Source organism: Doryrhamphus excisus, chromosome 4 (assembly GCF_030265055.1).
Source record: "Doryrhamphus excisus isolate RoL2022-K1 chromosome 4, RoL_Dexc_1.0, whole genome shotgun sequence".
NCBI classification, from domain to species: Eukaryota; Metazoa; Chordata; class Actinopteri; order Syngnathiformes; family Syngnathidae; genus Doryrhamphus; species Doryrhamphus excisus.
In genome coordinates this window covers 26,399,714-26,412,102 of record NC_080469.1, presented here as the reverse complement: position 1 = coordinate 26,412,102, position 12,389 = coordinate 26,399,714, and the positions used below count along the sequence as shown (strand labels likewise).

The following is a 12,389-nucleotide window of genomic DNA, read 5'->3' as shown; positions in this document are numbered from 1 at the left end:
TTTTTTACCTTTACTTTTTAATGCCATTCCAACTGGTTCACATCAATACATATACAGCATGTTTTTCATACATGATGGATCTCTTAGATATTGATTCAATACTGTATTACAACACTGTTGTGGTGACACAAGTACACATTTGTTAACATGACACGTCACAGTGGCACGCACAGTAACACGCTAATTCATCACGCATGCTAACGCTTAACTGAACAACATGCAAATGAGATGTACTTTATATTCCAATAAAGCCATCAAAAGATGTTACCTTTATAAATCTCTTCTACCCTGCCTCATCACCATCAATATCCATTTGGAGAATCTCACAACAACTTTTGATATAGTTGAGATAAAACTGTTTCATACGCTCATAATTCATATACTGTATGTACTTTTATGCTGGCATTTTTATGCACATACAGTATGCATGATTCAAACACATGGTTTGCTTTTCTTTGCTTGGAAACAACAACAAAAAACAAATTTACTTGGAAACATCCTATAAATAGGTCAGAATCGTTATGATAATAAATAAGTTAATCAATGAATTACAATCCATCCATCCATCTATCTTCCTCCGCTTATCCGGGTCCGGTTTGCATGGGCAGTCTCTCAGTGGGGAAGCCCAGACTTCCCGGAAAAAATAAAAAGTTGACTCAAAGGGAGATGTTAGCTAGCCGACTAACGCCCTCAGAGACCAGACCGGCATTCATAAAGGCCTGCTTTCATACTTGGATAACTTGAGATAACTTGACAGCAAACATGGAAACACACACTGTTGACATCACACAAGCACGTTCTTACCAATTCTATTCACAAGTAAACACATCTACATGGAACACGTCATCTGTAGGACAAGGGTGCCGCCTATCATTCCTCCATGGCGGGAGAGGGCAGGGTCACGGGGTGAACAGTAATCTCAGTGGTGGATGAGAAGATGCACATCAGAAGAACGTACAATTGATGAAATCCTCACTGGTCACTGATTGAGATCCTAAAAGAAGACGCAAACGATATCAATTCCTGTTCCTCGCGCTTCCTGCTGAACACAAACATCTGCGAACTGTACAGGCCGACCTTTCTCTTCCTCCACAGCCAAGCCATCTGTTTTGTGCTTAACAGTGGTACTTCACACAGCTCCAATTTGTTAATACTTGGGGGGGGGACGCAATTAATTGCGATCAAATATTTTAATCGATTGACAGACCTAGTTTTTGTATTCTTGGCTTGTGACCACTGCAGTGATTATTGGAGTTATGAGTTATGTTTTTCATGTTTCATGAGTTATGTTTCTTAGGGGGTGGGGGGGTTGGGGGGGTGCTGCAAAAAAGTTTGGGAACCACTGTCTTAAATAAACAAGCATGACAGCCATGGTGCCACCGTACGACTACCTGGGAACTCCAGGCGGCGGTGCTCTGTTGGGGCGAGATGGGACAGAAGGTCCGGGGTCAGGTGATCCCGCAGGACGTGAAGGGGGTCCAGGTGCTGCACGAGTGCCTGGGCGAAGGGGGCCAGGAGGTGCTCGACGTTGTGGCGTTGGACTGGACATTGGTGACCTAGTGTGACCGTTTGCTTTACTGCATAATAATGCTATGACACAAGCATCTCGTCGTACCTGCGGCCTGACGGCATCCCCGTCACCTGCAGCCACGAGTCATCAACGGGCGGCGGCATGGCAGTGGTGATGGTGGAGGTACTGATGTCACCAATGATGTTGAGACCTTCACGCAGAGCATGGTACATCCTCAGCATTTCATCACGATGCTGGGCCTGAGAGACACACCACAGTTGAAGATATGTGGACAGAGGTGGTTTTCTTTTGAAGGTCTACCTGCTCTTGGGATTCCTCCATCAGAGTGTTTTGGTCGGCACATGAGTAAAGTTGAGCTAGTAGATCAGAGTGGATGAATTCTTTCGTCTGATTGGAAAAAAGCATATTCCATCAATCCTTCCATCACTTTCTGTGTCTATACGTGCGTCATACATTATTGACCATCAGGTGCATGATGGTCTTGGGCACGAGGTCTCTGACAGTGCGATGGATGATGGACAGGTAAGAGTCCACCAGGTTTCTGACTATCTCCACCTGCCTCTCAAGTTGAGGGTCCAGACTGTGGATTTGCCCGTCTGTGTTGGACTCCTCCACCTCCACCTGCAACAGCACACAACCATCAAGTTACCTCCGACAAGAACCAGTTCCACACTATCAAATTTCCTCCTACCGAGGTTATCTCCTACAAGATCTACTTCTCAACTACCAAGTTACCTCCTAATGGGTTACCTCCTACCAGGGTTATCTCCTACAAGAACTAGTTCCAAACTACCAAGTGACCTCCTACCCGGGTAATCTTGCAAGGTAGCTCCTAGAAGGGCTTTAGTTCCAAGGGTGGAACTAACCCTTTAGTAGCATTTATCAAGGTGTCAAACTGTCCTACATGATGACATTTTTCATGATTATTTCTACAGTTGGTAAAAAAAATATGCTAGACATATGACAAATGTCTGGCAATAATTGAGAGCACTCAAGTAGTCTTGAGTGACAGATGAAGACTCACCTTGTCTTTATCCTGCAAAAGAAGACAAGACAGTCATGTTTCAAGAATTAAGAGGAGTAATTGCATTGAGAGGCGCTGATGAGGAGTACCACGCTGCGTTCAGGGTACACGCCAGCTCGTAGAAAAGATGCCTTCCAACTGTCCACCTCCTCCTGAGACTCACTGGCCAACTCCAACTGACGGTAGTCTTTATAAACGTTCCTGAAATGCGCACATGTACACACTCATACACACTCATACACACATACGACATGTGGACATTTTGTGGTATGCAATGTCTGATTTGCCTTCCCATGCTTTGTTACGGTGCATATTAGTCATGTTTGTATAATTGTCTTATGATAGTACTGCTAGGGTTAGTTATGATAGTACCTGACTCTGATCTACCTGCATATCCATCTATTAGATACAAACAATTCAACAACGAATCATGAGGCAAATATCAATGACATCGGTTATCAGACATCCCTATTTAAAATCATCTTGTCAATCATTACTGCAAGTATTTTAACATGCAAGAGAAATATTGTTATGTTATGAAGTCAAAATGGTCATAAAGTACACACACACACACACACACACACACACATACCTGTGTTCAGTGTTGAAGAGAGCAAAGATGTGCTTGCTGGACATGAAACTCTTCTCAATGTCTTTGAGCTTCAGATTATCAACAGGCAGCATGTACTTCTTCTCCTTCTCCTTGAGGGAAGAACACACGGGACATGTTAGTGAAACCTGACACTTGTGATATTCTACTAAATAAACATAAGCTTTAAGGATGAAGAGTGACACTGGTTGTATACCATTTGTATATACCTCCTTGATTGCGGTGTATATACAGTGTTCCCTCCTTTATTGCGGGGTATAGCTTACCAAAATAGCCAGCAATAATTTAAATCCAACTTTATTTGTTCCAAATGATTTGATATGTTTTAAGGCTCACCATAGACTAAATACACGTTCCTCACATTTCTCTCTTGTGTAAACACTCCAAAAAGTTCAAACCTTCCTTTGTATTTGAATGATCAACCTCCTGGTTGGACACAAGAAATGATTAGGTCACTCACATATTTCACTCCTGTGACCGTGCCTTATTGTTGTCCTGGCGCCGTTCTGCTATACTGTGGCGTTTTTGTATCCTTGTTAAAACATATTGCTGCAGTACGCCAAAATTCATTCATTCAGCTCAAACCATCACCCAGCAGTGACTTTTATCTTACGGGACTTTTCATCTTCACCTGCGGCTTCCTTATCGGGGTAGGATTGAAGCGCTGGCCTGCGGCCTTGCGCTTCTTCTTGTCGAGGTATGTGAGTGGCGCTCATTGCGGCTCGTCCTGTACGATTATCCTTGTAGCTGATTTTACACCTGCTGATATGCCCTTGCCAACTTTAATAAAAGAGTAAAGCAGTGTGTTGGAAGTCAATTCCTTTGAGGTTGTTCCGGTAACCTTTTGCGGCAGGTCCTTCTGATCGCGAGCATAATAAACCCCAGGAGCAACAATCCGAATCAGAGAGAGCAGTCTTAAAAGCAGAAGGTCCGGTGTCGCGTCCAGCCAACCTGTGGTGACTCTGGTCGTGCGTACGCTCAAATGCCGTGGGGCCGCCTCTGCAATACCGCGGCTGTTAATACCTGGGTGAGTCTCTCTCGCCCCTGACGAAGAGCTCTCCCTTCCCTCTACGGGAGAGGCCGTAACCCTTTGAACGGAGTAGTCTGGCAGGGGGGTGCGCCTGCTTCTTTAACACCAGGGGAGCTAGGGTCTTGCACCCTGGGTACCTGGGTAACTAGGGATTAAACAATATTCACTAACAACTAGTAGCTGGTGCTGTTGTCAAATCCCTTCCGTGCTTTGTTCATGTACAGATCCATATATTGGCTTTGGCCGAGATGATGCCTGATAGGAGCTCCCATGTGGTGCTGAGGCATGTTGTTGGTTGGTACTTTGATGGTGAAACTAAAGGTTTCTCATGAAAGTCATATTGTACTGTATTTGTGTCTTTGGGTGGCATTACTGTACCTCATCATCTTTGTACCAGGACAACGTCTCAGCGGTCAAAACAAACCAGTACTCTTTAGCTCCGCCCTTCATGATGCCGATATTATTGATGGTCAGCCAGCCTTTACGAATCACCTGTTAGGAAGGTGAGTGATGATGTCATCAACACGTCAGCAGAGCGTCCAGACCAAGTGAAGCACTCACCATGATCTCATCCTGCCAACAGAAGGATGTATATACATACATATAGGTATATGTATAGATATATGTATATATACTGTACATCATCATCATCCACTAGGCATGGGCTGCTTAGTGCTTTGAAGGTACACGGTGCTCTATGAAAAGGTGTCGCTTTGAAAGCCACTACGATTGTGTGTCGTGGTGTTTCTAGTGGAGGTCCAGCACGGCCACGGCATGAAAATACTTTGTTACGTCCCGTGTTATTAAGAATTATTGTTATTTCTTTGAAATGCATACATTCCACTTTCATGGTGTTATTTTACATGTTTTGGATTTGTTTTCTGTTCAATAAAGATCTTTCCAAATTAGACATTTTAAGACTATAATTAGAATATGGTGAAAGCGTGATATTTTTGCCAAGGTTATCATAGCGGGCCCATGCCTGCTGTCAATGAACGAGAAAGCAGGTCACATGATCAAACGCACCTGAGTCCCGCTGGCTTTCTTCTTGTTCATCTGACTGCTCTTCTGTTGGGCACTGTCACACACATTCATGTCCTTGGTCATAATCATAAACATACCATGTTCCTAATCATCATGTCCTTATTCATAATCTGAAAAATATCATACACATCATGCGGTCACTCTTACTTTGCAAAGCCAATGAAGTCTTCGTGGTTTGTGTTGATGTACGCCAACTCAATGTCCACCAGCAGCAGGACCTGAAATACACATATGCTAAATGAGGGCACAAGTACTGGGACACATGGGGACAAGGAGGACACACGGGGACAAGGAGGACACAAGTACTGGGACACCTGGGGACAAACTGACAGTTGAAGTGTACCTGGTCTTTTGTGCGACTTTCTCTGTCTCGGATGTGCTGAGTGACGATCCTCTCCATCTCTTCTCGCAGCATCGGGTACTGGGCCAACTAAACACAGCAGGAAGGTCACAGCTTATACATACATACGCATGTACGTATATACATACATATAAACATACATACATACATACACTACCGCTCAAAAGTTTAGGATCACTCTGAAATTTTTTTGTCCAGTCTGAGATATGGCTTTTTCTTGGCAGTCTTGCCATGAAGTCCAGCATCCTGAAGTAGACGCTTCACTGTTGATACTGACACTGGTGATTGACGGCTACTATTTAGTGCAGCTGCCAGGTGACAACCTGTGAGGCGTCTTTGTCTTAAACTACACACTCTCAGATATTTGTCTTCTTGTGTAGCGTTTTTCTGTCCTTGTTAGACCCAGTTTGTGCTGCTATCTGAAGGGAGTAGTTAACACCATGGTAAGAGATTTTAGTTTTAGTTTCGATTTTTAGATGGCTTTTCTAATCATCTATTAGCCTTATAAAATGATGAACTTGGATTAGCAGCCATACCAGGAGATTGATGCAGAGGACTGACAGTTGTTGATAGTAGGCCTTTATGCAAAAATCTACATCCTTCTTTGAAAATCATCTCATTCATTTTAATTGATTGTGAAATGGATACAAATGTTTGTGAAATGCATGAAAATGTGTTTTTCTTTGGAAAACAAAGACATTTGCAAGCGATCCCAAACTTTTGATCGGTAGTGTACATACATACATACATACGTATAAACATACATACATACACACACACAGACACAGGACTAACACGCTAACGGAAGTTTCTTTTAACGGTACTATTTTTTTTTGTTTTCCCCAGCATGCTTGGGGATATCATGTGCTCTTTTACACGTTATTTCATCCTCTAAGATTCATGTCCACATCAACAAATGCAAGCGTTGAATGCTATCCAATCAAATGGCTTGTACACTGTATCAAATCATATTCATTCATTCATTTCTACACTGCTATGTACACCTGTGCAATACTTTGCTTTTTACATTCAGTATAGTTACTCCAGACCCCATTCACTGTGCAATATCTGATCAACCTCCATGTGCAATATTAAGGGCTCTAAATGCAATATACTAAGTTCTATGTGAAGTGTTTCCATAATGCCTCATATTAACTCCCTAACAAGATCTCAGTGTATAGACTGGTCATATATCTCATCTCGTCTCATATTATCTACATACTGTATTGTATATAACTCTGGGAAAAACTGTTGATTTTTGTTAATACTTGGGTCGTTTATATTGTTTATTTTTCTATATTGTGTATTTTGTACTGCTTAACTGACTCTGTACTCTTGCTGCTGTGCAATACAAATTTCCCCACTGAGGGACGAATAAAGGCATATCTTAATCTTAATCTTAATCTTAATTTTCTACCGCTTTTTCCTCACGAGGGTTGCGGGGGGTGCTGGAGCCTATCCCAGCTGTCTTCGGGCGAGAGGCGGGGTACACCCTGGACTGGTCGCCAGCCAATCCCAGGGCACATATAGACAAACAACCATTCACACTCACATTCATACCTATGGACAATTTGGAGTGGCTAATTAACCTAGCATGTTTTTGGAATGTGGGAGGAAACCGGAGTATCAAATCATATTGTTGTTCAAATATAAGCTTTTATGTTAACCTATGCTAGAATCCAGACGCTTATCGTCTACCACAAGGAGATTCATAATCTCTAGTACTACTAGAGTACTAACCCTAGCGTGCTGTCATGTACCTTGAGTGCACAGAGCCTGACGGTGTTGACGAGTTCACTGATGACCAAGTCGATGCACTTGTGACAAGGTTCCTTAATTTGACTGATCAGACGCTTGACGATGGTCTCAAAGGCCATGTCGGGTGTGAACAGACCTGTCCTGGAAAAGAACACACACGCATTACATGAATGCATGCACACACACATGCGCACACACACGCACACGCTCACACACATGCACACACGCACACTGAAGTCACCTGATGCCATGAATGTTCTTGATAGCATAGCTGATTTCTTTACGGAGAGTCTTCTCGTCACTCTCCAACTGGACAAACACACACACACAAACACACACAGGATGGTACAACACAACTTCATGAACATATGATTAGTATTATTATGACACTACATTTACTTTAACAAGTTCGAAGGGGAATCGTTCGTGAAAGATGCGATTGATCTTTGCTCCTCCTGACAGCTCACACGTGTCCACCTGGTCTCCAGAACCTTCTATTCGCTTTTCAAAGTCCACTGCAAACTGCTGCACCATCCTTTCTCACACACGACAAAAAAGTATATTTAATCTTTCGACATGACGGATATTTCATAAGGATTTGGACGAGAAATGAATGACTCTAATTGGCTATTCGGTAGGAGGATGGGGAGGAGTTTCCGCCAACATTGCTCATGGTCAACATGGTGGATGTGTGTGTACTGACTGCAGCAAGGCCTTTGTTTTCCGACTCGGATCATCGGGATTGAAGTTCTTGTACTCGGACACTTCCTTCTCGATGGACAGCAGCTGGTTCTGAAGTTTGGTGCGCAACCCAGGAAGTGTGTCCCTGATGTGATTGGTCAGTTGCTAAGGAAGAACAATGAGAGCATGAGTGGACCCCCCTTTGGAGGAGAGGCGCAGACCATGGAAATCAGACCACGGTTCCTGGTGCAGACACACCTGGTTGAGTGCTTTCTGCAAGTAGCCAGTTCCCATGCGGTCGGCCAGATGTCGGTAGGCTGCGTGGGACAAGAAGAACTTCCTCTCGGCCTGCAGTGCTGCTGTAATGTCTTTCTTGCCGTCAATATCCTTCTGACTGCGGTTGACCACGCCGATGTAACCTTATCATTCAGGCACAGAGATCGGCCTTCAGGTACAAGCGAGACACCACCAGAAAAAAAATAGCACACAAGCCAACTGGAGGCAGGGAATTAGACTCGACGGGACCTGGTAAAACCTGAAGCACAGATTAGACACAGTTGAATGGAACCTCTAAGCAACCTGGTAGAAGCGAGGAGACCCTGCAGAACCTGAGGGATAGACTGGACCCCGCGTAGAGGAAACCCTGTCAGCCCTGAGAACTGATTGTACCTCTGCGAAGTGGCAGCAGTTTGTTCTCCAGGATGTCTTTGGCATCGGTTCCCTCATCCATCAGGTCCAGTTTGGTGACCACACCGATGGTTCTGAGACCTGAACACATGCAAACAGTAAAGCTCTGCTGTCTCTGGAGCGCCGACAAGCAGAAGGAGATGACACGTCACACGAAGCCACCTTGGGGGTCAACCTCCTTGGCGATTTTTAGAGCGTCGGAGTTGGCAAGGTCAGAGTTGGCGGGAGAGACGGCCAATAGGAGGCAGTTGTCCTTGGTGACGAACTGCATCAGCATGTCCCGAATCTGCTGCTCGATGTCGGCCGGCTGGTCTCCCACTGGAACTTTGGTCATCCCGGGAAGATCCACCAGGGTTAGGTTCAACACTGCCAACAAAAAAACCTGCTTAACTCCACCTGGGGGGAGGGGCTACCAACCAGTCAGCCTGCTTGACTCCGCCCCTGGGGAGCCATGAGAAAGGAGGTGTTTTGTTGTAGTCTGAAATCAGAATTTTTTCATCAAAAATGCAAAGACGGAGCGTTGATGTGGTTGGAAGAAAATATTTGCAAAAATAAATCAATACAAGAATCTATTTTGGATCCATTTACATTCCATAATAAGTCATCACGTGTGTGTGTGTGTGTGTGTGTGTGTGTGTGTGTGTGTGTGTGTGTGTGTGTGCGTGTGTGTTACCATTGGGCGAGTAGACTCTCAGGTTGATGGGAACGGGACTGATTCCTTTGTTTTGTCCGGTCACTCGATCAGTCTCTGCTTCAATTTCCTGACGAACTTCCTCAAAGTCAGTGAACTTTTTCCCTTTGCAGTGCAGGAACTCGGCATACTCTGCTTGATGACATCATCATCGTCATCACTGTCACGTGGGTCAGGGAGGAGAAAATCATGTCCCACCTGTTGGACAATTGATGAGCTGCAGCACTAGGGGGCGCCGAGTGACAATACCAGAACCACGGGGGAGGAAGTCTCTGGTGGGAGAGTTTGATTTGGAATTGTAAAAGTCATATTTCACGTCATGACCATCATATGCTTCGTGTGGGATGGAGAAGATCATTTGGATGCCATTCATTCATTCGGAAGGTCAGGGTGAGCTCAAGTCCATCCCAGCGGTCTTTGTACATCCAGGACTGAGCCAATCACATCTTAACAATTTACCCCTAAACCACTGATTGGAACCTATTATATATATATATATCTTTTATTCTAAATTATTTCAATTATTTGTGCAATTTACTGTTTACGCTGTAAACATTATCTATCTATCTATCCATCCATCCATCCATCCATCCATCTGTTCCTGTTGAGAAAAAAGTAACAGCGTTTATTTAAACGACGTTATTCCCATCCCTGGAAGTGAGTGAGATCTATCAGAGAATATCCAATTCATGTTTTTCTTGATCTTCCTGTTTCTTCACACAAGCGCGTGTTATTAAGCCGTTTTTCTGATGTTCGGAGTGTGCCTGAATGCATCTGGCGTTCTTGGCCTGAGAATGTGAAAGAAAGGAAACAGGAAGTAGAGACGTGGGATGGAGATGCAGACCATGGGTGTGACGATTCCATACGCATCTCGATGCACGGCCAGCGGGCTACTGAGGGTTACTACTTCTACTACGTGATATATACACGTACCGACAGTACCTACTACAGCACATATACACATGGATGGATGTACAGTACCTACTACAGTATGTATGTATGTATGTATGTATGTATGTATTTATGTACAGTACCTACTACAGTATGTATGTATGTATGTATGTATGTATGTATTTATGTACAGTACCTACTAGATAAGATAAGATAAGATATGCCTTTATTCGTCCCTCAGTGGGGAAATTTGCAAAGAGTAGACTAGTATAGACTATATATGTAGTATAGACGAGTATACTAGAGTATGTACAGTATGTATGTATGTTCAGTAACTACTACAGTATGTATGAATGTATGTACAGTACCTACCACAGTATGTATGTGTGTATTTATGTATGTATGTACAGTACCTACTAAAGTGTGTATGTATGTATGTATGTATGTATGTATGTATGTATGTATGTATGTATGTATGTATGTACAGTACCGACTAAAGTGTGTATGTATGTACAGTAAACTGTACATACATACTCTAGTAGGTATACCTGTACTACAGTATGTATGTATCTACAGTAAGTACTTAAATCTGTACTGCATGTATGTACAGTACCTACTAGCGTGTGTATGTCCACTACCTGCTAGCATCTGTGAACTGGGATAGACTCCAGCTCCCAAGTGAATTGAACGAGGCCAAGTTGTCCATAAAACGAGTAGTAAACGAGTAATAAATACTAGCAATAAAAATAGAGCGAGAGCGGAATGGAGGATTTAGCGAACGATGCATATTTCGTCAGCCTATGTTTCTAATATGTATCATAAAGGCGAGTAGAAATATGACAATATGCAAATGGTCGGCATATGCTAATATTTCATGAATATGAGGATGAGGAGGATAACCCGCGTCTTGTCATTTCTCTTCCCGCCGGCACCACAAATCCCGCAGCAGGGCCCTGTTCGACCTGGTCGGTTCTTCCCGGTCCCAAAACCAAAACCGACAGAATACTCACTTGCCCACAAAATTCTCCAGAACCGAACTCTTGCCGGCGCTCTGGCCGCCCACCACCGCGATTTGAGGAAGGTCCAGGCTGGCGTTCTGGCCGATGGACGAGAAGGCGTCCTGGAGCCGGTTCACCAGCGGGATGAGATCCTCCATGCCCCGGTTCCCCATTTTGGACCGAGCTACTCCTCCTGCCCTCCGATGAAGGAGAAGGGGAAGAAGATGCTCCTGATGTGACCTTCAGCTCCTCCTCGTCAAGACGGCAAACACGCGAGCGCACATCCGGCGGATTTCTTTCAAAATAAAAAGTCAACCACCGCGTATTAATTTGTTAGCGTCGTTGTGACGTAAATGAGTTAAGTCACGTGGGTTTTCAAAACCCCCACCAATTACAAAGTCCAAATGAGCAGGAAATACTTGACCGCTACGTTCTTCTTCACCTGAATGTCAGAGGCAGGTGACGCACCTGTGGCTCCTCCCACTTCCACCGTCTACGTAAGATGGCGCACCAGCTTCATCTTCGTCGTCAAACAGTGTTCTTCGACTTAATAATACATTTTATTTGTATAGCGCTTTACAGTGAAGAACAATAAAGTTGAATCAAAATCATAGAAATATCAAATCCATGCATTCATTGAGAGCTAAAAACAAGGCCAATAAAAGTTACATTAAAATGGATTGAAATATGTTTTGGGTTGTTTTTTGAAGGTGGGAAGGTCGGGGCAAAGAATTCCAGAGGGTGGAGGCAGCGATGGAGAAGGCTCCGTCTCCTCAGGTTGGGGGCTCGGTCCTACAGGGAAGGTAGGTGATGAGAAGGACTTTGAAACGGAAACGTTGGGGGACGGGATGTCACCAAAGGTGGCGAGAGCCGGTCTGGAATCCAAAATGCAGAGACACGTTGATGTAACAAAAAGAGGTTTATTTAACAAAGGGAGTCCACAAGGGCTCATGACACAAACTAGCAAAAGTAGAAACCAAAAAACTGAGCTGGCAGAGTCCAAAAGTACAACAAAAGAGAGAAGAAAAAGCAAACCACCAGCAGGAAAAAATTGGGGCAAAGTGCAACAGAAAACAATGAAGG

The 12,389-nt window shown here is 44.0% G+C and overlaps 1 protein-coding gene across 1 annotated transcript; it reads right to left on the bottom strand.

Annotated features, from left to right (window-relative positions):
- LOC131128410 (dynamin-1-like) lies at positions 1–11,691 on the bottom strand. The gene is made up of 23 exons (XM_058071219.1): positions 11,319–11,691; positions 9,616–9,689; positions 9,400–9,549; positions 8,889–9,092; positions 8,709–8,807; positions 8,298–8,458; positions 8,062–8,204; positions 7,758–7,893; positions 7,600–7,667; positions 7,361–7,499; positions 5,583–5,669; positions 5,387–5,457; positions 5,222–5,273; positions 4,757–4,768; positions 4,574–4,687; positions 3,148–3,257; positions 2,645–2,756; positions 2,556–2,567; positions 1,985–2,152; positions 1,832–1,918; positions 1,616–1,770; positions 1,392–1,556; positions 1–994 (listed from the first exon to the last, which is right to left on the bottom strand). The coding sequence occupies exons 1-23, from the start codon at positions 11,477–11,479 to the stop codon at positions 973–975; spliced, it is 2,502 nt and encodes an 833-aa protein (XP_057927202.1). The 5' UTR covers positions 11,480–11,691; the 3' UTR covers positions 1–972.
- Positions 11,692–12,389: the final 698 nt, after the last annotated feature.

Bases quoted from the DNA above. Each gene is read 5' to 3' on its own strand.
- LOC131128410 (XM_058071219.1), bottom strand. From the start codon at position 11,479: ATGGGGAACCGGGGCATGGAGGATCTCATCCCGCTGGTGAACCGGCTC. The intron at 8,459-8,708 runs GTACAATCAGTT...CTGAATGATAAG, and splicing joins ACTGCTGCCACTTCGCAGAG to GTTACATCGGCGTGGTCAAC. The intron at 7,668-7,757 runs GTAAATGTAGTG...GTGTTTGTCCAG, and splicing joins TCCCCTTCGAACTTGTTAAA to TTGGAGAGTGACGAGAAGAC.